This window comes from Candoia aspera, chromosome 2 (assembly GCF_035149785.1).
Source record: "Candoia aspera isolate rCanAsp1 chromosome 2, rCanAsp1.hap2, whole genome shotgun sequence".
NCBI classification, from domain to species: domain Eukaryota; kingdom Metazoa; phylum Chordata; class Lepidosauria; order Squamata; family Boidae; genus Candoia; species Candoia aspera.
The window spans coordinates 16,116,250-16,141,014 of record NC_086154.1 but is presented as its reverse complement, the minus strand read 5'-3'; the positions used below and the strand labels follow the sequence as shown (position 1 = coordinate 16,141,014).

General features: G+C 41.8%; 1 protein-coding gene across 1 annotated transcript; it reads left to right on the top strand.

Annotated features, from left to right (window-relative positions):
* The first annotated feature begins 17,063 nt into the window (after positions 1-17,063).
* On the top strand, positions 17,064-24,693 carry LOC134492203 (killer cell lectin-like receptor subfamily F member 1). The gene is made up of 4 exons (XM_063296393.1): positions 17,064-17,180; positions 21,709-21,857; positions 23,539-23,651; positions 24,561-24,693. The coding sequence occupies exons 1-4, from the start codon at positions 17,075-17,077 to the stop codon at positions 24,682-24,684; spliced, it is 492 nt and encodes a 163-aa protein (XP_063152463.1). The 5' UTR covers positions 17,064-17,074; the 3' UTR covers positions 24,685-24,693.
* The last annotated feature ends 72 nt before the right edge of the window (positions 24,694-24,765 follow it).

Here is a 24,765-nt window from a genome sequence, read left to right as displayed (position 1 = left end):
TTGGATTGAGCTTTGGGCTTATATATTGTCATGAGTGCCGTTGAGCTGAAGACATCAGCACAACGGCACACATGACAATAACGAGGAAGCAGAGGAAGGGACTCAAGATAAGCATAGCACGCACAACAACAGACACAGACCCTGGCCAGATGATTCAGCCATCAGGACACAAAAGAGAAAGAAGGAAAGACAAAGACTAAGCGGATCACGAGGCACACCCAAGCTGTTAGCAAAAGCGCAACGGAGATCGCCCAGCTGACAGCAATCACCGGCTGAAGGAGGAAACCGATGATGGGCGATCCCGGGGCACCAGCTGGGGCCTCGCAACCCTTCACCTACCGGCACAACAGTATGCAGGACAAAGGGGGGATGACGTAACCCAGGGTAAGGGGGCGCTGACCGGCGCGGGGTATTTAAACCCCGCACTGGCGCGGTCCCCTCACTCTCAGCTTTTTCCGCAACTGACACTACGTATGAATAAACCAGAACCTGCTCTCCTCTGAATCAGCGTCTGTGTTTTACTCAGCGGTAGGCAGTGCATGACATATATTTTACCACACTTTGTGGCCAACAAAAGCATGGTGAAAAACATGTTGAATTGCAAATTTGCAGAGACAAATGTGTTTCAGAAGATGATTGAAGATGGGGGCAGGGAACAATAGATCACTCCAAGGGAAGCATGCGAGAGGCTGGGGTCACCACTGAGAAGGTTCTCTGTGTTCTACTGCTGATTTCCTCTGTTTCCTGTATTCATTCATTTAGATCAGCCAGAGAGGCTCTTTTGAAGTTCCCTAGAACTGCTAGAAGTTTAGCTCCCCCGATAAAAAGGGAAGTCTTTCTCCTCTGTCGCTCACAGACTATGGAAAGCATCCTTTGAAGAAGTGCATTTGGCCCCACCGCAATGTTTAGGAACATGCTTTTAATCTTTGATTTTTTTCTCTGCTCTCTGTTAGATATGATGATGATGAAGATGATGACTATATATTATTATTATTACATCATCATTATGTTAGATAATTATGGAATTTTATGAAAACCTATTATAATACTCACCGTAAACCTGCAGCCCTATCACAGCCACCAGCAAGAAGATGTTCCCAGCCCATCCAACCAGCAGCACCATCTGATGCCAGCAAGGGCAAAGTTGATGATCTGCAAAAGATGCAGATGAAATTTTAGGAACAATGACTCAAGGTAAGCTGAGATTAACTGTTATAATATTATTCTATGCTGTGGGCCTGTCCCTGGGACCCGGTGCGCGATCTGGGGGTCCTCCTAGACTCACAACTCCTGCTTGAAGAGCAGGTGGCAGTTGTGGCTGGGAGGGCCTCGTGTTGTGTGCCCGTTCCTTGATTAGGAGGCTCGACTCAGTCACGCATGCCCTGGTCACCTCCAGACTGGACTACAGTAATGTGTTCTACACGGGGCTGCCCTTGAAGAGCATCCAGAAGCTTCAGCTGGTGCAGAAGGCAGTGGCGGGGCAATTACTTCCAGAACAGCACATCACACATCTGCTCCATGAGCTGCATTGGTTGCCAGTTGGTCGCTTCCAGGTCCAATTCAAGGTGCTGGTTTTCATCTTTAAAGCCCGTCATGGCATGGGGGCAGGTTGTCTGAGGGACCGCCTCTCTCTCTGATTCCATCAGCTCGTCCCATTCTCTCTGGCAGAGAAGGCATGTTATGGATATCTTCCGCCAGGGACTTACATTTGGTAGGTCCCAAAAGGCAGGCCTTCTCTGCCGTGGCACCTGCCTTACGGAACTTTCTCCCCCCCCCGAAGCCAGGTTAGCTCCATCCCTGTTATCATTCCAGAAGTTATGTCACCAGGCCTGGGGATCCCAGGAAAGCGGAGACATTCTGAGAAGGTTCCGCTGTGGTTAATATTTTGCTCCCCATGTGGTTTGTATATTTAAAACTTTTATAATATTGTCTTTTTAATATTGATTTTTAAACGTTTTTTAATATTTCTATAATGCTTGTTTTTATGTATCAGTGGTTTTATGGATTGTTGTATGCCACCCAGAGTTGCTTTGAGTGAGATGGGCAGCTATATACTGTAAATGTGATTAGATAGATAGATAGATAGATAGATAGATAGATAGATAGACAGACAGACAGACAGACAGACAGACAAATTTGCTCTCTCATTTATTTTATTTATTTATACTTTAGCCACTGCCCATCTCACTCATTATTTTGTTTGCCCTTTTCCAGCTGCATGATACCTTTCTTGAGATATGACCAGAGCTGTATACAATATTATTATTATTATTATAACTGACAGTGATAATAATGATTGAATAGCCTGGTATAAAGTCAAATGATCAAATGGGAGATACTACTTCATCTTTCTTCCTTTGATAGTAAGAGATACGGTATGAATCCTCCAAAAGCAGTCAAAATAGTTGAGCCTGACAAAAACTAAAGGCCACTTGGATTAAATAATTCCTATCAGATTTACAGATGAAGATGATAATCCATTAAACCCCAGACTTTCATACTGAGATGATTCCCTGTTTGTTGTGTTTCAGCTCAGGAAAGCAAGTACATGAATGGACAATTCTGCTTTTTAGCCATTGCCTTTACTCAAACAAAAGACACCGCAACAAAACTCAATTGCTAGTTGGCAGAAATAATCCATTGAAAGACAAAGCCATACCTGGAATCTTTGAGGGTTGTGAAGAAGACAGGCCTGATGTCATATGCTCCGCTTCATCCTCCTTAGCTTCTAAAGGTTATGTTTTCAAGATGGAGTGCATCCAACTGTAGTTCGGTCTTTGGGCTGCAGAGGAAATGTGAGCTCATCTGCGTCATCTAAAGTGTGAAACCACAAGCAAATTCTCAGAAGGGGTCTTATATTGATGAGAATCCTAGATAAATGGTAGCAGAGCATCTCTTCAGCAAAGGACTTTCCTTGAGATCGTCCTTCCAAGGTGGCATCCCCCCTGGGCATTGGATATCCAGGGTATCTGTCCAGCCTCACACAAGACCAACACAGATTTCAGTAAAGTGTCTTTAATGGTCTAGGGTAAATACAGAATCCAAGAGACTGTAAGAGGAATTTCCTTCCCTTATTTATAGAGAATTCATCAAGGCAGGGCCTCTTGGAATGATTTGAAATGCTTCTTCCCAAGTTTTCTGCCACCGGGGCTAAGTTGTTGCTTATGAGGTAAGTTGACATCTGCCCTCTATCTCTTAATGGTTTATCCCTTCCTAGCCAAGAAAGCAGTTAAACACATAGATCATCAAACAAATCAACCCAGAGTTCTCAAGGCACAAACAACCAGGCTCAAATTATCATATTTTGGACACATGATGTGAAGAGGCTTTAATGCTGGGAAAGGTGGAAAGAAAGAAAGAAAGAGGAGAAAAGGATGACCATCGGCAAGGTGGAGGGACCCAGTTGCGATGGCGATGGGGGCACCTTTGGAAAGACTTGAAGGACAGGTTAGGGACAGGTTGTCATGGAGAAAATCTATCTATGGGGTTGCTAGGAGTCGACACTGATTTGATGGCACATGATCAGTCAATCTCCCTTCCGGGTGGCCCAAAACCTGGGAAGAAGTGTTTCAAATCATTCAAAGCTACTTTGCCTTAATGAAGTGGGAAATTTCTCTTGTAGTTTCCAAGATTCTGTAGATCTATACCCTAGGCTAGCACTGAAGAGACTATATGGAATTCTGTATGATAGCTGCTTGGCCAGCTGTGTGGGACATGACTTCAGGGCCACTTAGATGTTATTTTGGCTGCATTCAGACAACCAACCAGCCATATTACAGCTAGGTGTGGTGTTGATTCAGTTAGTTAATAAACCGAAAGGGAGATTTCTGAAGGCCTTGCAATGTGAAGTTATTTGGGGGAGACATGAGAAGCGCAAAGTCAAAGGAGATCAGTTGCCCTGAACCGCTGCCAATGATGAAATTACTCTTCCACTTCCTCCTTTCGGATAAGTTAATTTGCTGCCCTAAACTTGAAACAGAAATTTCTTTTATATTTTTATAAAAGTGTGGGCAGCCTTGGAGAGAAAACAGTCACAGTTGTTCATCGCTGGTCTCACGCACTTCCTCTGACATCCTGGGGCCCACCTCCAGAGAGCAACATTTGGGCCTGCTGCTTTTGCTAAGCAGAGTTGGAGAAAAAGTGCTCTTCCTCGTTTAGATTAAAAGAGTTGTAGGAGTAATAATGAAGGAAGAAGATATTAACACCTACTTTAATTACCGGCCAAAGAGAAAGCAAAGAAAGGGATCTCGGATGCAAGGTAAACCATGGCTTATTTATAGTAACTGGAGGCTTCTAAGTCAATAGTTTTGGTGATCTTGATGCAATCATCTTGGGGGTCTTGGCAATCAGGGAATGGATGTCATTGCCGATTTCCCCTTTGATCAGGTTTCTACTAGTTGGGTTCTGTATTGATGCAAATCCACTGTATGATCCCCCCTTTCACACATTTTAGCCTTTTCACTACTCCACACGGCAAGACTTCTTCTCATTTCCCACACAATTAAATGGTTGTCTCTAAGAATACTCCATTACTGGTGAGGATTGGTTAAGGAGGTCTGTCTTCCATTCTACAGTCTTTCATGGTGTAAATCACTTTATTTTAAAGTACAAGTTATCTTCCATGCTTTGTCTCCAGGACTTTCATATGTAAAATATATACATATTTGGTTTTATTTTAATCTTTGCAAAAAGATTTGTGTGTTTGTGCGTGTGTGTGTGCGTATGTGTATAATCAATTATAAGTTTATGATGTAAAGTTAACCTGGGGTAGATTGCTCTCCATTTATTTTTCCTTTTCATTTTGAAGCGGTAAGTATAAAAAACACTAGTTTTTAAAATATATTTTTATTAGATTTTAGCAAACAGTATCAGCAAACATTAACTTAAATCCAAGATACATATAGAGAAAACAACAACAACAAAATGAAAAATATAGAAAATACAAAAGAGACCTACTGCAATGAGAATAAAGAGACAGGTACTGTACATATGAAAATATGCCATATATAGAAAGTATACCAGATTATAGTCTATTGCTATTGAGATAAACCATGAAATCCATCCATATTTGATAAAACTGCGGTTCCTGCCTCTGATGTCTCATTAATTTAACTTTGTGATTTTTTTTCTAATGTAGCAATTGAAGAGGACTTGTTAATCCACAACTCAACTGTTATATTATTTAGAGTTTTCCAATGTTGTGCAATTATTATTTTGGCTGCTAAAATTAAGTAAATAATAAGTTCTGTATTTTTAAGCTTATGGTTTGGTCCTGTAAATAAATGCAGTAAGCCTAGCTCTGGGGAACATTCAAGCCTTTGATTGGTGGTAGTACTTATCTCCCCAAAGATTTTACACCCAAAGGGTATAACTTTATCACATGACCACCACAAATGAAAGAATGACCATTTTTTGGACAAGTTCTTCAACATTTGGAAGAATAATTTTGATTTATATGTGCCAATCTAACGGGGGGGCAAGTGCAAATGATGTGTAATCTTCTGCTGCAGTTCTTGCATTGAAGCTGAAGTGAATCTACCTGGTTTCCATAACTTCTGCCAATTTGTCTCCTGTATTGAATTACCAAGATCAGTATCCCAAACTTCCTTTAAATCATGGGTGGATCTCCTATTTCTAATTTCTATAATAATGTTATGATTTTTTTAGACTGTTCCTTTTGTTTGGTCTAAATAATGGCATATTAAATTCTCGAAGTTGGTGTAGGTCTGTGTTGCTGAAGCTCTAATACTTCTATTACCCAAAAGAGATTTGAGTTGATACCAAAAGAGCCATGGTATCTTATCACCTATTCGTTGCTCAATCTGATCTTTTTTGAAAGGTTCCCTATTACTATAGAAATCTTTTAGTCGTTGAAGATTATATTCTCTCAAAGATCTCAGTTTAGCCAAACCATGATAATTATCCTGATCAATATATGTTATTAGAGGAGTTAAAGGGGAAGTATCCCTTATCAAAACAGTGTATTTACTTTTCCAAATTTGAAGCATTGTTTTAGTAACAACATTTTCAATTTGTTTTATTCTAGAAAAATATTTTGGGTGAAAAAAACCATAGATTTATAAACTTATCTGGCTCTAACATACTTTCAAATTGAATCTATTGTTTAGAAGCATCTTCCATAATAAATGAAATCCTGTGCCCTAACTGTTGCTTGGTAGTATATTAACAAATCGGGCATGCCCCAGCCTCCCTGTTTCTGAGGTCTATATAAAATCCTTTTATTTACTATTTATTTATTTTTATTTACAGTTTTAGTGCATGAAAGCAGAAGCTTTCTATCTATTTTTTTAAAGCCTGTGGGAATTACCACTGGGAGGCATTGAAATACAAAGTTAAGCCATGCAAAAATTTTCAGTTTTACCACTGCAATCGCCCTAAAATATTGAAATGTTTTGAAGTCAAGTTTTTCATTTCTTTGTTTAATGTCTTCCATGTTGGTATGTAATATGGATCCATATTGAGAAGTGAGATGGGCCTATAAAATGCCAACTCGGGAATTTTTACTAAATTCTAAGGTAATTAAGGACTAAGATAATTAAGGACAAAAATTATCTTAGACTGTTTCCAAGATTCTGATAAGTCCCCCCTGGTATTAAGATTTTTTTAAATTCTTTATAAAATTCCCCTGACAATCCATCAGGGCCAGGAGATTTTCCATTTTGAATAGTTACATTGAATAATAATATTTCCATTGTTTTTAGTATTATCAGTATAGCAAGGTACCAAGAACAGAATAATCCAGCTCTTCCAGCCTTCACATGTTTTGGACTACCACTCCCATCATACTCAGCCAACAAGGTCATTGTTGCCCATTAAACCTGTAAAATAAAGCTGTAATCCAAAATATCTGAAGCCCTCAAGTTGTGGAAGACTGGAAAAAAATAAGATTTCTTTGAAACAAGAGGATCTTCTAAAATGGTAAGCACATATGAACAATGGTTATGAAGAATCCAAATCTTTATTACTGTTTTGTAGGAAAGAATAGGCCAAATTAAATATATAAAATAATATGGCAAGAGTTATGCTTTCACTGTGGAAAAGGGACTTCACAGTTTAAACTAGACCATTCTGTTGCTAGTTCATCCCTTATTTTATAATAAAGATGGGCTTAATTCTTCAAAATGGAAGAAAACAGAAACCTAGCTAGTGTCGTTGAGCTTCAAAAGATACAATTAACTGGAGAGGACTATCACAGAGGCCTCCTTAAGATTTTGTAACTTGGTTTTCCAGAGTTCATAATCATGCAGAGAGACCTCAGAGACAAAGGGGTCTCTTGCTGCAGACAGCTGCCATGAGACATGCTGATGGAAGAGCTCGTCTCTCCCCTGAACCTTCCTTCAGCATAAGGCCCAGATGGACTTAAAATGACCACATGAAGACCCTGTGTCTGTTCTGAAGGTAGCGTGGGTTTTTGGATCCATACCTAGCCAGTGAACCTAAGACCACTTTCTCTTTTCAGCCTTGGGCTGTTTTTCCCCCCTCTCAGCCTTGGACCACTCACTTCATCTCTACCTTGCTCCCTCACGAATTTCTGTGAAATTTAAAATGAGGGGAAGTCTATCTAAAATATCTTTGGTTCTTCAGAGTAAGGGTGGGATACAAGGCCAGATTAAGGTCAACAGGTGCCCTAAGCACGGCCCAACAATGGGACCTCTTGGCCCTTCCATTGCTTAACTGACAAGACATTAAGACTCAATAAATGCTGAAGGTGAAATAAGATTAAAAATTCAGTTTTCTTCCAGGCCATCCCCCAAGCTGGACCCCACAACTATATTAAATTTAAACTTTTTAAAAAAATAGTTCATTTATTTAACACTATAAGCAAATTACTCACTTATAACTAGGGCAATAGAAGAAATGCAGATTTTCAACACTTTTAAAATGCATTTTTAAATAAATTTGTTATCCTGTGTTGGAAAAATGAAAATACAAAAATTTATTGAAAACTGAAGTCGAGGGTGGCAATGAAAGCATCAAGGGCATGATGGCTAGGGGAAAATACTCTGTAGTGCCCCCCTTCCCTTGGTGCCCTAAACATGTACTTATTTTGCTTAATGATTAATCCAGGGCTGGTGGGATACAAATCTATGTATAAATACTGTACATTGTTTAGGGGAAAGTATTATTCATGACAAATAGCAAAACACTTGCCCCCAATTCAATTTCTCACACCTCTATTCTTTCAAAAGATTCTGTGGTTGTATTTTCCATAAGCTCTTGATATGGCTGATTCAAAAGATATGAAGGGCAGGAGGAAATTTGAACCTGGATTAAACTGTCAAAGCTGAGTTGTGTACATTATTTCCTTTTAAATCTAGATTAATTTTCCATCAGTTGCATATTTTGTTAGTGTATATGTTATAGCCGGCCTACGCAAACTAGACTTTAGGGCCTACTTACTTTTTAAATTAGAATTTGAGGTTTATCGGCTGGAACTTAGGTGCAGAGTAATAGATTTTGGGGTAGAAATACGTAGGAACAGCATGCCTCTGAGCATGTGGTCATTCCAGGAATTTGTAATGGGTCCCAGAACCAAACTCAGATTTTTCCATATGAAAAGATCCTTTTGGTTTTCCTCCAGTGTTATTTTTCAGCCGCAGTGACTTCAAGTAACATTTCACATTTTGGATGATTCATTTGTCACACTCTTAATCTCCTTTCCCTCTTGAGGGAGTAGCACCAATAACCCCTAGTGAGCCTTGCTGGTAAAGTGAAAAGGGTAGTGTAAGCTAAGAGTAATTCACAATGGGAAAAGGCCAGGGAAGGTTTTTCAGATGTAAGGAGGTCCACCCACTTCGAAGAAGGGATTTCCCTGATGGAACCCAGAAGAAGGCAACAGCAAACTACAGGTAGTCCTCACTTAACAACCATTCATTCAGTGATGGTTTGGACTTATGACGATGCTGAAAGAAGTTGGCTTACAACCAGTCCTCACACTTGTGACCATCACAGCATCCCCATGGTCATGTGATTTGGTGTCTGTTTGGTGTAAAGTTTGGTGTAAAGATGGAGTCTGAAGACTCCGAAGACAGAGTGGAGGAGAATAGTTGAATGACAGTTGGTGAGGGGGAGAAAGCCAAAGAGCCTTCAGAGCCACTAATTGGTGGAGTCTCTGATGAAGAGACTCAGCAGCCAATCAGCGCTTGACAGTGGAGAGTGGCAAAGAGAGCTCAAGAGCTTGAAAGGCGATTGGCTCCCCGCCAAAAATGGCGGGAAAGTCAAGCGCTTAAAAGGTGCCCACACAGAGAATGGGTTGTCGGTGACAACCGTTCTCGCTCCCAGATCAGGCCACCTCAGCTGACCTCCCTACCTTCTGTGACGACTTTTCTCCTCAGAATCCTGTCTCTGCCGCGCCTCCTGCTTCCTGCCTTGCCGCCAAGCCGCCGCTTCCCCCGGAATCTCTCTCAGCCGCATCTCCCTCTTCCTGCTTTGCTGCTGCGCTGCTGCTGGTCCTGGATCCGTTCTCCTCAGCTGGGTAGAGCAACTTCGTCTCCTGCTGTGCTGCTGCGCTCTTCTGCCTCTGGAGCTGCTGGTTGCCAACGATCTGATTTGTCTCTGCTCCTTGCCTGGCTGCTGAGTGAGCTCAGTCCTCCAGTCTGGTTATACTCCTGCCATGCTGTTGGTGATTCCAGCCAACCAGTTCAGTCTTGCCATTGCCTTGCTGCTGTGCAAGCTAATTCCAGTCCAGCTGTTTCAACCATCCTGCCACTGGTGACTCGTCTGTCAGTCCAGCCTAACTCCCTGTCTGGTCTCAAACAACGCCAGTCCTTGACTCCAGCCACACTGACTGAATTCCTGCTCTCACACTTCAGCCATTGCAGTTGCGCATTGATTTGTAATAAATAAAACCCGTTAATACCTCTTCCGTATTCAGTCTAGTTGGTCAGAACATCTGGGCACTTGGCAACCAGTTTGCATTTATGACTGTCGCAGCATCCTGTGGCCACGTGATTTCCATTTTTGACCTTCCGAGCCGGCTTCTAGAAAGCCAAATCAATGGGGAACTACATGATTTGCTTAATGACCATGTGGTTCGCTTAACACCCACAGTGATTCGCTTAACAACCACCACAAAAAACATAAATTTGGGTTGATTTGCTTAATGACCGCTTTGCTTAGCAACCAAAATTCCAGTCCCAATTGTGGTTGTTAAGTGAGGACTACCTGTACTTCTGTATGTTGCCAAGAACACTATAAGGACAGGGATGCAATATGTGAGTGAGTTTGAATGAGATATGATGAGACCCCCAGCTCACAAGGCATTCTTCTAGTAACTGGGAAATAATGTCAAATTTTCAGGAATAGATCTGGAGGTGATGACCTAGTCAGATGAAAACCTCAAGGAAGTCTGTTCACTGATGGAATCCCATACTGAAAGAGGAGTTTCTCACTTTACAAGGACACAATCTAACCATGGAATTTAAGAACCATGACACAGAAAACTGGAACCTGATCTGTTGATTGATTGATGCTAGGAATATATAAACTAAAAGGGACCTAGAATGGGCCACATTAACTCAGTTAATTATGTGATATAGTATTCATGGTATGGGTCCACGTGAAGGAATGGAGTAGCGGTACTGTAATTCTCAGAAAGGACACTGCTAAGTTCACGCTTGTCTATAACCTAATAAACAACAGAGCTGCATCCAGAATCAATGGATATTTAAAACACATAAAAGTGTTCGCCATTTCCATACTACTGTATAGGGGAAATGGAGGAAAATTCTCTGACCCATTGCAAGGATGTAGTTCTACAAATGGGAATGCAAAGGGTGGAGAAATGGAGGAATATGGAATCAGAAGAAGATTTGGATGGTATAAAAACAGTAATACGAAAGAGGGATTAGCAGAATTTTTTGAAAAAAAATCTTGTTTATTGCCAAGACCTGCTTTAGGCAACATAAGCATATATTCTATCCATGAACCCCGCCAAATGCACGTATGTGGAAGCCAGAAGATGCAGAAATACAATTTAGTCAGCCAGGACACTTTCTGGTGCAGAAAAGTGAGTTGAACAGACTGTGAATTATTGGTGTGAAATGGGTGAAGCTTAGATAATTAAAGAGATAGCCTAATGTGACCTGATGAACATACTGTCAAAATCTAACATCAGTGTAAGGAAAAGTTAACGGGTTTAATTTATGCCAGAGGGAACCTGATTTATGGTAAGAGGTAAGACAGGTTGTAGAAACCAAAGCAGAAAAATAATTCCTCAAAAATCCAAATAGAAAAAAAATGCCATGTGACTTTCAGAAGACATTGTACCATAGGCAGGGAAATCTGTGTTAATTTCCACCTACTGAAGGATGGGTGGAGAGCACACCTATTCAGCAGCGGGGAAATACCTTTCTATAATTAAACTCCCTACTTTCAAGTGGTGAAGGGACGTGGTGGCGCTGCAGGCTAAACCGCTGAGCTGCTGAGCTTGCTGATCAGAAGGTCAGTGGTTCGAATCCACGTGACGGGGTGAGCTCCCGTTGCTAGTCCCAGCTCCTGCCAACCTAGCAGTTCGAAAACATGCAAATGTGAGTAGATTAATAGGTACTGCTTTGGCGGGCAGGTAACGGCATTCCGTTTAGTCCTGTGATTGCAAATCACTGTGGGTGTTAAGCAAACCATGTGGTCATTAAGCAAATCATGCAGTGTCACAGACCAACGCCGGCTTTTCGGCTTTGAAATGGAGATGAGCACTGTGCCCCCTAGTGTCGGACTCGGCTGGACTTAATGTAAAGGGAAACCCTCACCTTTACCCTACCTTCAAGTGTAGTCAATTTAGATGACTTTAAAAGAGATCTAGACCAAATTATGGAAGAGAAGACTGTTGGTGGCTACTGATCATGGTGGCTATACTATATTATTATTATTTTTATTTCAAATGTTCATTTATCAAATTTATACCTGCAACTATTGTTAGGCCCTTGGCAGTTTGCAGTTTCTGCTTGCCTATGATAGTGGAATCACAGGCCACATGGCTTTGAAGACTGGTCCCTGGAGAAGACCCATACAATTGCAATTCCACTTTTGTTCTGCTAAAGAGCTTCTTAGTAGCATCTGGTTGGCCACTGGATGAAACAAGATGCCAGAGTGGACATCAGGGGTAAGCAATTAGGTCCTCTGCAGAAGACTGGGCTTCGGTGCCCATCAATTGGCCAATGGCAAGGAATTGTGGAAATTGAAGTATGAGGTGAAAGATGGGGGCCAATCTTTATCTCTCCTGTTAAATATATAGGACTCACAAGTAGTCCTCACTTAACAACCATTCATTTTGTGATAGTTCAGACTTAGAATGGTGCTGAAAAAAACCAATTTGCAACCGCTCCCCACAGTTACCACTGTCACAGCATCCCCACAGTCATGTGATCATGATTTGGGTGCTTGGCAACTGGTTCACATTTATGACCATTGCAGCATCCCATGGTCATGTGATTGCCATTTTTGACCTTCCTGGCTGGCTTCTGGCAAGCAAAATTAATGGGGAACTGCATGATTCACTTAATGACCATGTGGTTTGTTTAATGTCCACAGTGATTTGCTTAACAACCGCCTCAAAAAAGATCATATATTTGGGTCAGTTTCACTTCTTAGCAACTGTAATTCTGGTCCCAACTGTGGTCATTAAACAAGAATTCTTGGAAAGGATTTTCCTTGATACTTCTTTCCTTATCTTTGTTTTTGCAGATTTCTTGCTGAAACGTCCTCGATGTCATTGCTTCCTGGTAGGATCTGGATGTATTACAATCCTCATTCTTGTGGGAGCCCTTGTAGCACTGGGGATTTGGGGTGAGTTGTCTGAAGCTTAATAGTTTACATTAATTCTTATAGCATACTATATACATGAGTCATTTTTAACAAATTTATTTTAAAAATACATTATTTATTTCTTCATGTATTTATAATTTAAATTTCTAGGGCTAGCCAATCGTCAGTGACTTTGGGCAGCACACAAGGATCAAAACAGAGAAAACAAGACTTTAAAACAATGAATAGTCATATCAGGGGAGAAAAAACCAAAACCACTAACATAACATGGCATATTGTTCAGTGGATATACACCCAGTGCTAGCCAAGAGCCTGGGGGAATATTTATTTATTTATATTTCAAATTTCCATCACCGCTCATCTCCCCCAAAAAGGGGACTCTGGGCGGTTTACAATCAAAATATACAGGGCTTCAAGGCTTCCTATGATCTCTCACAATCAGGCCCAGGAGTCAGTTGTAGACCTCAGGAGGAAAACCACAAGCAGGCACTGCAGTGGAGAAGGCAACATTGACAAATTAATGTGTTCTAAATGAATCATTGATCATATAAATATGTTCCATTCCATCCATTCATGATATAATTCCATCCATTCCATCCATTCATGCTTTCATCCACTCCATCCTTTTAGGATATGATAGGAGCTTGAGAAAAGTAGAGAAGAATGGAAGGAGATCAAGGTAATGATCAGCAGAGGGAGAGATGGAGGGAGACAAGGGGTGGCCCACTCTTCAGGGAAGGAGCATTGAGTATCTGAGACCAATCCCCACTTCTGACTCCTGGACCAAGTTGTGAGAGATCATATATATATATATATATATATAATTTAAAATTGTTTCTTTTAAATGTGTTTTTAGTGGATTCTGCTTGTCAATATTTTGCATTTTTTTTCTAAATTGAAATAACTAATTAAATTCTTTAAAAGAACATTTTAAATTTTAAGTTTGATATAAAGTCAAGTCACGTCAACTCAGCTCAACTCCATTATATCTTCCTGAGGTAGATTCTCATATTGACTCTACAGATTTGAATAGAATTGAAAGAACTGGAATGTAAGTCTTCAAAGGAACTTGTTGTTTATTCGTTCAGTCACTTCCGACTCTTCGTGACTTCATGGACCAGCCCACGCCAGAGCTTCCTGTCAGTCGTCAACACCCCCAGCTCCCCCAGGGATGAGTCTGTCACCTCTAGAATATCATCCATCCACCTTGCCCTTGGTCGGCCCCTCTTCCTTTTGCCCTGCACTCTCCCTAGCATCAGCATCTTCTCCAGGGTGTCCTGTCTTCTCATGATGTGGCAAAAGTAGTTCAGTTTTGCCTTGAATATCATTCCCTCAAGTGAGCAGTCTGGCTTTATTTCCTGGAGGATGGACTGGTTTGATCTTCTTGCAGTCCAAGGCGCTCTCAGGATTCTCCTCCAACACCACAGTTCCAAAGCATCGATCTTCCTTCTCTCAGCCTTTATGGTCCAGCTCTCGCAGCCATATGTTACTACTGGGAATACCATTGCTTTAACTATGCGGACCTTTGTTGCCAGTGTGATGTCTCTGCTCTTAACTATTTGATCGAGATTTGTCATTGCTCTTCTCCCAAGGATTAAGCGTCTTCTGATTTCCTGACTGCAGTCAGCATCTGCGGTAATCTTTGCACCTAGAAATACAAAGTCTTTCACTGCTTCTACATTTTCTCCCTCTATTTGCCAGTTATCAATCAAGCTGGTTGCCATAATCTTGGTTTTTTTGAGGTTTAGCTGCAAGCCAGCTTTTGCACTTTCTTCTTTCACCTTCATCATCAGGCTCCTCAGTTCCTCTTCGCTTTCAGCCATCAAAGTGGTATCATCTGCATATCTGAAATTGTTAATGTTTCTTCCAGCGATTTTAACCCCAGCCTTGGATTCCTCAAGCCCAGCATGTCACATGATGTGTTCTGCGTACAAGTTGAATAGGTAGGGTGAGGGTATACAGCCCCGCCATACTCCTTTCCCAATCTTAAACCAGTCTGCTGTTCCGTGGTCTATTCTTACTGTTGCTACTTGGTCGTTATACAGATTCTTCAGGAGGCAGACAAGATGACTTGGTATCCCCATACCACTAAGAACTTGCCACAATTTGTTATGGTCCACACAGTCAAAGGCTTTAGAATAGTCATTAAAACAGAAATAGATGTTTTTCTGAAACTCCCTGGCTTTTTCCATTATCGAGCGGATATTGACAATTTGGTCCCTAGTTCCTCTGCCTTTTCTAAACCCAGCTTGTGCATCTGGCAACTCTCGCCCCATGAATTGCTGAAGTCTACCTTGCAGGATCTTGAGCATTACCTTACTGGCATGTGAAATGAGAGCTACTGTTCAATAGTTTGAACATTCTTTAGTGTTTCCCCTTTTTTGGTATGGGGATATAAGTTGATTTTTTCCAATCTGATGGCCATTCCTGTGTTTTCCAAATTTGCTGTCATATAGCATGCATTACCTTGACAGCATCATCTTGCAAGATTCTGAACAGTTCAGCTGGGATGCCGTTGTCTCCTGCTGCCTTGTTATTAGCAATGCTTCTTAAGGCCCACTCAACCTCACTCTTCAGGATGTCTGGCTCTAGCTCCCTGACCACACAGTCAAAGCTATCCCCGATATTGTTATCCTTCCTATACAGGTCTTCTGTATATTCTTGCCACCTTTTCTTGATCTCTTCTTCTTCTGTTAGGTCCTTGCCACCTTTGTTTTTGATCATACCCGTTTTTGCCTGGAATTTACCTCCGATGTTTCTAATTTTCTGGAAGAGGTCTCTTGTCCTTCCTATTCTATTGTCTTCTTCCACTTCCACACATTGCTTGTTTAAAAATAATTCCTTATCTCTTCTGGCTAACCTCTGGAATTTTGCATTTAATGGGGCATATCTCCCCCTATCGCTGTTGCCTTTTGCTTTCCTTCTTTCTTGGGCTACTTCTAGTGTCTCAGCAGACAGCCATTTTGCCTTCTTGGTTTTCTCTTTCTTTGGGATGTATTTTGTTGCCGCCTCCTGAACAATGTTGCGAACCTATTGTCCAAAGTTCTTCCAGGACCCTATCTACTAAGTCCAGTCCCTTAAATTGATTCTTCACCTCCACTGCATATTCCTTAGGAATATTAGTGAGCTCATATCTAGCTGATCTGTGGGTCTTCCCTAATCTCTTTAGTCTGATCCTAAATTGTGCAATAAGAAGTTCATGATCTGAACTACAGTCAGCTCCAGGTCTTGTTTTTACTGACTGTATAGATGTCCACCACCTTTCGCTGCAAAGGATGTAATCAATCTGATTTCGGTGTTGTCCATCTGGTGAAGTCCATGTATAAAGCCGTCTCTTAGGTTGTTGGAAGAGAGTGTTTGTTATGCAGAGTGAGTTGTCTTGGCAAAATTCCACATAATTGGCCACATAATGAGAAGACAGGACACCCTGGAGAAGATGCTGATGCTAGGGAGAGTGGAAGGCAAAAGAAAGAGGGGCCACCAAGGGAAAGGTGGATGGATGATATTCTAGAGGTGACGGACTTGTCCCTGGGGGAGCTGGGGGTGTTGACGACCGACAGGAAGCTCTGGCGTGGGCTGGTCCATGAAGTCATGAAGAGTTGGAAGTGACTAAATGAATAAACAACAACAAGCAGGCACAATGGGGAATACATTGGCCGTTTGCATAGTACGCTCAGGGCTGCCAGCGCTGCTGTGTTCCTTTCTATCTGCATTCCCCATTCTGTGCCTGCTTACTTTCTTGTAATCCCTTCCTCTCCAATGAATGTAAATACAAACATTAATTCCCTTCTTGCTAATTATCCCAGCATCGGGGTGAGCATTCCAAAAGGCGGGGGAGTGGTTAGGAGGCAAACAAAAGCCAAAGGTGTGAAACCTGTCAGTTTCCAGCCAGAAAGCACAGTCACGGTCACGTGATTTCACACTTAGTGGCTGCTTAGCGATGGAGTTGCCGGTGTTAATTGTGGTCACTAAATGAGGACTACCTGTACTCTGAAATCATACAGATCAGGTCTGAAAGTATGGGAAGCTATCCAGAGCAAAAAAAATGGAGCAGAAAAGACCTGCAGAAATTTGGACTTTACAAGAGTGGAGGCAAAAAAGACTGCCTGAGAACAGGAATAGTGTAACAGGAGCCTTTGTGTACTTCTATTTAAAGTGCCACATTGGAGCTTTCTGCATGTGTGTTTTTTTAAATAGCTCTCCCTCTGTTTGTGCAACAGCTAATTAGAAATCTTTTTTGAAAGCTTTGCAACTCCAGAAGACTCCAGAAGAGTCATATGCTCAGGTCAAGATGTCTGCAGCCAGAACAGTTGGCAAAGAGAAAGAGGAGGACAGCCCAGATAAGTGGATTATGCTGTGGCGATTTCTGTGTAAACCCCATTGTGACAATTCCACAGGTATAGTCCCGGCTTTCAAGGGTATCCAGCTGTTGTGTAGTGATACTAGCACAAGCCAGCTAAATTTGCTTGAAAGTGCCACTGGTTTTCAGGAGAAAGATATACTCAACTCAGGGGTGGCCAGTGATCAGAAAGTCAAGGAAGTCAAGGAAGTCACTGCAACCTCATGACTGATGCCCTAGCTCTTTTTGCATGCATCATAAAGGGCATCTGATCGGGAACTTAAACTTGGAGAATACACAGGAATGGCAAAACTAACAGTGCATGTTCATTATGGAAGCTTAAACAAATTTAAGCAAGAATGGTTCCCGTATATACAACACATTATGCAGCCTGGCAAATATACTCACAGTCTGGTTTCTAAAAGGGCCTAAATGTCGGTAAACCTTGTAAATTACCAGATGTATTAAAAGGGGGAACTCAAAAACTTCCTCTTTCTGGCATTTTAATTCTTGTTAAATTTGCTCTGTTTATCTATTTTTTCCTATTATTCATATGCAAACACACACACACATATTATATTAAGTAACAATACAAAGGCAACATTCGAAGCGAATATTTGTAGCTCAGGGTTGAACTGTGGTGTCCTTGGTGCTCTCTGAGCCTTGTTTTCTTGCAGAGGTTTCATTGCCAGACTGGGCAACATCTTCAGTGCAAAGACGGAGTGGGCCTTGCTCTCAGTTGATACACCCTGGCTTGCCCTGCTTGTGTTGGTGGGGGTGTTGTTCTCTCCTTGGGGGTTCTTTGATTGGGCTCTTGTTTGCTGCTTGGTTGACTGACTGAGTTGATAGTTCCTTGGTTAGGGTGTATTGTGCTGTTTGATGGTTCATCTGGTGTTAATCCTCGTGTTGATTCTTGCATATCTGGGTGTTGATTGCTGGCAGGGGAGTGTGCTGGTCTTTTGACTTTTTTATTGTCTCTTTTGAATGGTATGTAAATGTTGTTTACCTCTGTGTGTCTGTTGATGGCTGCTTGGTCTGAGTGCCAGGCCTCCAGGAATTCTCTGGCGTTTTTGGATTCGGCTTGGTCTAGGATGCTCACAGTTTCCCAGTTGAAACTATGGTTGAGTCTGTCCGTGTGCTGTGAGATGAAGGAGTTTTCATCGTGTCTTCTGACTGCTAGTTGGTGTTCGTGGATGCGCTCTGCCAGTCTTCTGCCTGTCTGTCCTACATTTGCCATTTGCCTTTGTTTTACAAAGGCAACATTAATACTAAGTAATCAGCTTAAGATCAAAACTTTCATTATACAACAAATAAAGGTAAAGATAAGGTTTCCCCTGCACAGTCGTGTCCAATTCTAGGCGGCGGTGCTCATTTCCGTTTCTTAGCCGAAGAGCCAGCGCTGTCCGAAGATGCTTCTGTGATCATGTGGCCGGCATGACAGGCATGGAAAGCTGTTACCATCCCACTGAAACAGTACCTATTTATCGACTTGCATTTTCATGCTTTCGAATTGCTAGGCTGGCAAGAGTGCGGGAGCTCACTCCGTCATGCGGGGCCTGGGTCTCGAACCGCCGAACGTGCGATCTTCCGGTCGACAAGCCTGGTGTCTTAACCACTGAGCCATCACGCAAATACTTTAATGCAGTTTGTAGTGGCTCTTTTTTCATTGTTACGCTCACTTCTGGATGAAAAAGCAAATGATTCTAGGCTTGAAATATAGACATCCTAAACTGTAGCTGATAGAACTTCTTTTTTTTTCCTCTGGTTCCAACATCTTAAGCTAACAAAATAATAGAATAATAGTATGTCAGTAACTTCTGATTAATATTGTATAAACACCATTGCACTGAAACAAAACAATGTATCAGGATTTGATCTGATTTCATTATGTGCCATGAAATTGTTTTCGACTCCTAGGAAACACATAGATATTGTTCTATTGTCAACCATTTTATATTTTCTATCCAAAAGTTCTGTTGCCAATCATTTTACATTTTCGGTCCATGTGGTTTTCTTGGTAAACCTACAGGGTGGTTTACCATGGCCCCCTCCTGCACAGTATGAGCTGATGCCTTTGCCACTGTCACTAAAGTGATCGTCCGCCTCTGGCATCTTCCTACATCTTTGCTGCCCAGTATAGCCACCTCCCTGCTTTAGCCTGGGGCGACCATGCTGGGAATGCAGACTCTTGGCATAAACTCCTGACATTCTTCATTCCTCCCTCTCGAGAGTGCCCCCCTCTCCAGCCACCGTGAGGCAGCACAGCAGGACCTGGGGATGGTGGTGGTCAAGATTTATAACAACATAAGAAAAACCCATCTCTGAAGGGGTGGAGTTTGCACCTTCCTGACTTTCTTAACCCGATCAAAATGCCTCGACTCAGCTTCTTCTCTAAAACCAGTAAGCTTTCAAATGCGTTTGGTGGCTCACCTGTGACCCAAGTGATGTTTGCTTTTACGTTTCTAAATTGAATACAGTGGCTTTGTTTGCAGAGCTACAATTATTGCCTACTGTAAACGGAGTGCTTTTAAAACAAAATAATTTTGTTTTTGTAAACTTCTAAAACTGTTCTCACTTTCTGGGAGATAAGCCATCAAAGTAGTGATAAATGCTTGCTCATTACTCCTCGTCCTGACCACTTTCTCCCCACGTCTTCTGCTAATCCCTGCGGATGAGTTGACCACCATGACAATCTCTCTTAATTTGTTAGATTTGACACACTGACATCATTTTGGTCTCTGATGTGGATGTCAGTTACAAAGCCCAGCTATTTGCACACCTTTCTTCCACTCCATGATTATATAGTTTCTGCTTATTTTGATTTCTCTTTCCCATCATCGGCTGATAAATACAGGTAGTCCTCACTTAATGATCACAATTGAGACCAGACTGCTAATCAAAGCGGTCATTAAGCAAATCCAACTGATTTTATGACCCTTTTTGCAGAGGTCATTAAGCAAATCACCACAGTTGTTAAGAGAACCATGTGGTCATTAAGTGAATCACATGGTTCCCCATTGATTTTGCTTGCCTCAAAATGATTTCAAATGTAATTCATACTCACAAGTAGGTTTTACTGATTACAGTGAGATTTTTTTCCAAAAATAATAAGAAAAACTTTCTTGAGTCTGCAACCTAATAATCCTAATCCTAATCCTAATAATTTATTAAATTTGTATGCTTCCCAACTCTGCGTGGCTCACAACAATCAAACAAAAAAAAATTACAATTAAATCAAAATAAAACATAAAAGCTAAAGATAAAAGATGGCAAGAGCAGTGAAGCGAGGGGTCTCACTCTTCCTCCCCAGAGGCCCGGGTGCAGAGCCAGCTCTTCACAGCTTTTCTAAACAACAAGATCAAGGATGAAGGCTAATTAGCAATTAATTTTTTGTATGGACCAATATCAAGTTGCTTAGATTTGAAAAAAATTACCTTCAACTTAAGAACAGTAATGAAACTTCCATATTTCATTCCATGTTGAGTTATAAGTACAGGTAGTCCTGGCTTACCGGCTGCTTGTTCAGCAACCATTTGAAGTTTTTATTTATTTATTTATTTATTTATTAAACAGTTTTATAACGTCGCCCAACTCATACATGGTGACTCCGGCCGGCTTACAAAAAACCATAAAAACATAATAGACACCCCCCAGGGGCAGCAAACACATTCATACCAGCCACTTCATTGGCTCCGAATGAAGCAGCACTGACGCTATGACAGTGCTGGACAAGGAGACTTACGACTGGTCCTCAAAGTTGCGGCTATCGCAGCATCCTTGTGGTCATGCGATCGTGATTCAGGCACTTTGCAACCGGCACACTTTTACAGTGGTTGCAGCATCCCACGGTCATGTGATCGCCATTTGCGACCTTCCAGCCAGCTTCTAACAAGCAGAGTCAATGAGGAAGCCAGCAGGAAGTTGTAACTCGCAGTCACATGACGTCATGCTTAACGGCCCGTAGTGATTCATTTAACTGCAGCTGGAACTCACAACTGATGTTGTAAGTCAGGCGCAATCATGTGAATTTTCACTTTACAACCGTGTTGCTTAGTGATGGATTTGCGGGTCCCAATTGTGGTCGGTCAGTGAGGACCACTTGTAATTGGGTGTCTGTAATGGATGCCTATCCTAAATTACACTCAGACTCACAAGCAAAAGCTTGAATCAAATCTGGTTTATTAAAGAATAGTATGCAGGTACAAAGAAAGCTGAGAATGAGCAAAAGCACGCCAAATACAAACTAAAAACCCTCGGTGTGAATGTGATCCCTCCCCCTCGTACAACTGTTTCAAATTCCCCATCCCAGGTGCTTCTAACGAGTTCTGCTAATCAATGGGCAAAAAGGACCTTGAACACAAACGATAACACAAACACATTCCATCCCCATGAAGAGAGATAGCAAGCCTGGTACAAGGTCTCCCAGCAGCTCCCTCCCAACCGGAACGCGTGTCAGCACCATGGCATGCGAAACGTTACGATGGACATTAACCATTGCAACGGCGAACATGACAGTTTTATTATGCAGCATTTACTCCTGATTCCAATAAATAAATAAATATGGAGGTTTTTTTCCCCCCTTTCAGGGAATTTGAAGCTGTGTCCCATAAACTGGCTGCTTCATGAAAACAAGTGCTATTGGATCTCAAGTGAAAAGCAAACCTGGAATAAGAGCAGGAATGAGTGCAGAGCCAAAGATTCTAAAATTGTGATGTTAAAAGAACAGACAGAACTGGTAAATGCCAATATCCTCCCTCATCAAGTAGAAATGTATAGACAATCATTGTGTATTTCTGCACTGGAAAAATTCAGAACCTCTGTCTTAGTTTTGCTAACAAAAATTAATTCTGTGAATCTCCATAAGTGATTCCAAAGGTTTTGAAAAATATACCCTCAAATCCAAGCGCTGTGGAATGTAAATGTTTGTCCTACATAAGCCAATGCAGATTTAAAGCAAGAGAATGGCAATTCTGAAGAGTTTTGCTCTTCATCTTTTGACAGTACCCAGTAAGAAGGTAAGTATCTAGACCAATGTTTCTCAACCTTGGCAACTTTAAGATATGTGGACTTCAACTCCCAGAATTTCCCAGCCAGCCATGCTGGGAATTGAAGTCCACACATCTTAAAGTTGCCAAGGTTGAGAAAACTATCTAGACAGAGCAATTGAGGCTTTGGTGAATTCAGAGGGTTTTTACTGTCCCTGGCATGTCAGCCCTTCAAGGTCAACCAGATCAGAAAACCAACTTCACAGGAAGATTAGAACTACAGGTAGTCCTCGCTTACCGACCACTTGTTCAGCAACTGTTCAAACTTATGACGGCGCTGAAAAATGAGACTTACAACCAGTTCTCAAAGTTGCAGCCATTGTAGCGTCCTGCGGTCATATGGTCATGATTCCGATGCTTGGCAACTGGTGTGCATTTACAACAGTCATAGCATCCTGGGGTCACGAGATCACAATTTGCAACCTTCACTGCCGGCTTCTGACAAGCAAGCCAAGTCAATGGGGAAGCCAGCAGGAGGTCGCAAGTCATGGTCACGTGACATAGAGCTCAATGACCTGCTGTGATTTGTTTAACGACCACAACCGGAATTGACAAAACTGATGTTGTAAGTTGGTGCGGTCACATGACATTGCGCTTAATGACTGCACCGCTTAGTGATGAAGTTGCTGGTCCTTATTGCGGTTGGTAAGTGAGGACCAGCTGTATATTTTATTGAGATTAGGTATAATAATGAAACCTTGCAAGTCTGATTGTGTTCCTCCTCTTCTCCCTCCTATGCCCTGGGGAGCTGCGGGGGGAGCCAGACTGAATCTCTTCCTAATACTACCTCCTTCCTCAAGGCTTAAGGAAGGCTTCTGCCCTTCTTGTTTCTCTCACATTTTCTGAATATTTGCCTCAAGGCCATCTCCATAGCTCTCTACCTAGCAGGAGGTAGTCAGAGACAAGAAGTGAGAGTAGTCAGAAGAAGTCCAAAAAGCTGGAGCTCCAAGTGTCAAGCAGGGCAAGCAGCAGATGGGACTTGGGCAGGATGCCACAGGGACACAACCATGGAGCAGGACAGTTGTTTCCAACAAGGGGAGAGAGAGGGATGTTGCCCACGTGGCTTATTTATGGGAGTTCCTGTCTCCTCTCCTCTCAGGAACTCAGCTGATGTCTCCTCTCCTTAGCCCCTGGTGTGTTCTTGCCCTTGGAAAGACCTGGCCCTTCCTTGTCTGAGTCAGCCCCATCTACTGGTGTTTGTCCTCTCTGGGAGCTGGGTCAGCTCAGCTGTGTAATCGCCTGCTGGTTCTCCAGGCTGACTGATCATCAGGCCTACTGCTTTAGCCTCCAAATCAAAGCCAGAGGACTCCGTAACAATAACCTAAAGTATGTATTCCAGAGAGGGTTCACTTCTACATATATTCTTGACAGCACTTCATACAGCGCATCACCCACGGGGCACAACTATTGTGGATCGGACTGTCTGTCAATTCTACTAGCCGTGAATGGTTGTGGGTCGACAATTCCCCATTAAATAAAACATTGTGAGTATTCTCATCCATTTCATGACTGAGCTGGGAAAGATGTTTTCTTTTTCCAATGTTTTGTGCCTTATCCAGTTTTCTTCATCCTTAATGCACAGCCGCCTATGGCTGCAATATAATTTATGCATCTATCCCGTATATTCTTTTTGAGTATTTATCTTATTTTATACTGCTCTCTATGCCACCCCCAGCATTTGACTCTGAGTGGCTTTCAGCAATTAAAAAACAAATCAATAAAACAGTTACAATTTTAAAAAGAAGTATGACAGAAGCAGTTACAATAAAAAAGTTAATAAATCCAGCTGGTAAAATAGCAGCAACCCCAAAATTTATGGTTCCAGATGTTTCCCCATGGGGAAACTGAATGATGGTTATTTATTTATTTATTTCTACTTTAATCTTAGAAGATTCTTGTTGGCTCATAATACTAAATAAAACACAATAATAAAGAATCTTACCAATGCATTAAAGATTTTCTGAGTTTGCACAATGTATACTAAGTCATAACCATACAGGCTGGATTCAACTAACATTCTAGGCTAAAATGTGATTGGCTGATGTGTGGCTTTAGTGTGTCATTATGAACATACATTTTAATATAATCATATAATCTAACCATATATTGTAATATAATCATATAAAATATATCATATTTAAAGGGCATGTGTGCAGGGTCAATGCAGCTGGGCAGAAGACGAAAGACTGCCACACCAGTCTGCCCAAGTTGGTTGGACTTCCTTGGAGTTGTAGAATGTCCCGTCCCGTCCCATCCTTTAACTGAGTTGGAAAAGCTGACAGCCTTTAAGCTGAAATAGACAGTATGTCATCAGAGAAGACATTTTCATGCAGGGGAGAATGACCTTCTTCAACCTCTGACAAATGTCCTTGCCCTTCTCCCTTATCCTCCAGGCTGCCGATCACAAGTGAGACTCAAGAAAACAGCTGTGGGATGCTGAAGGGGCAGAAAGTCATCTCAGAATCTTGCAGTGCTGTAACCAGGTGGATCTGCGAGACAGCACCTCTGCTGATGTAAATAACAGAAGAGAAAACCTAGAAAGGACTCTGTAATAATTACTCTGGGGAGGGATATTTTGGAATGGGCAGCTTGTACCTG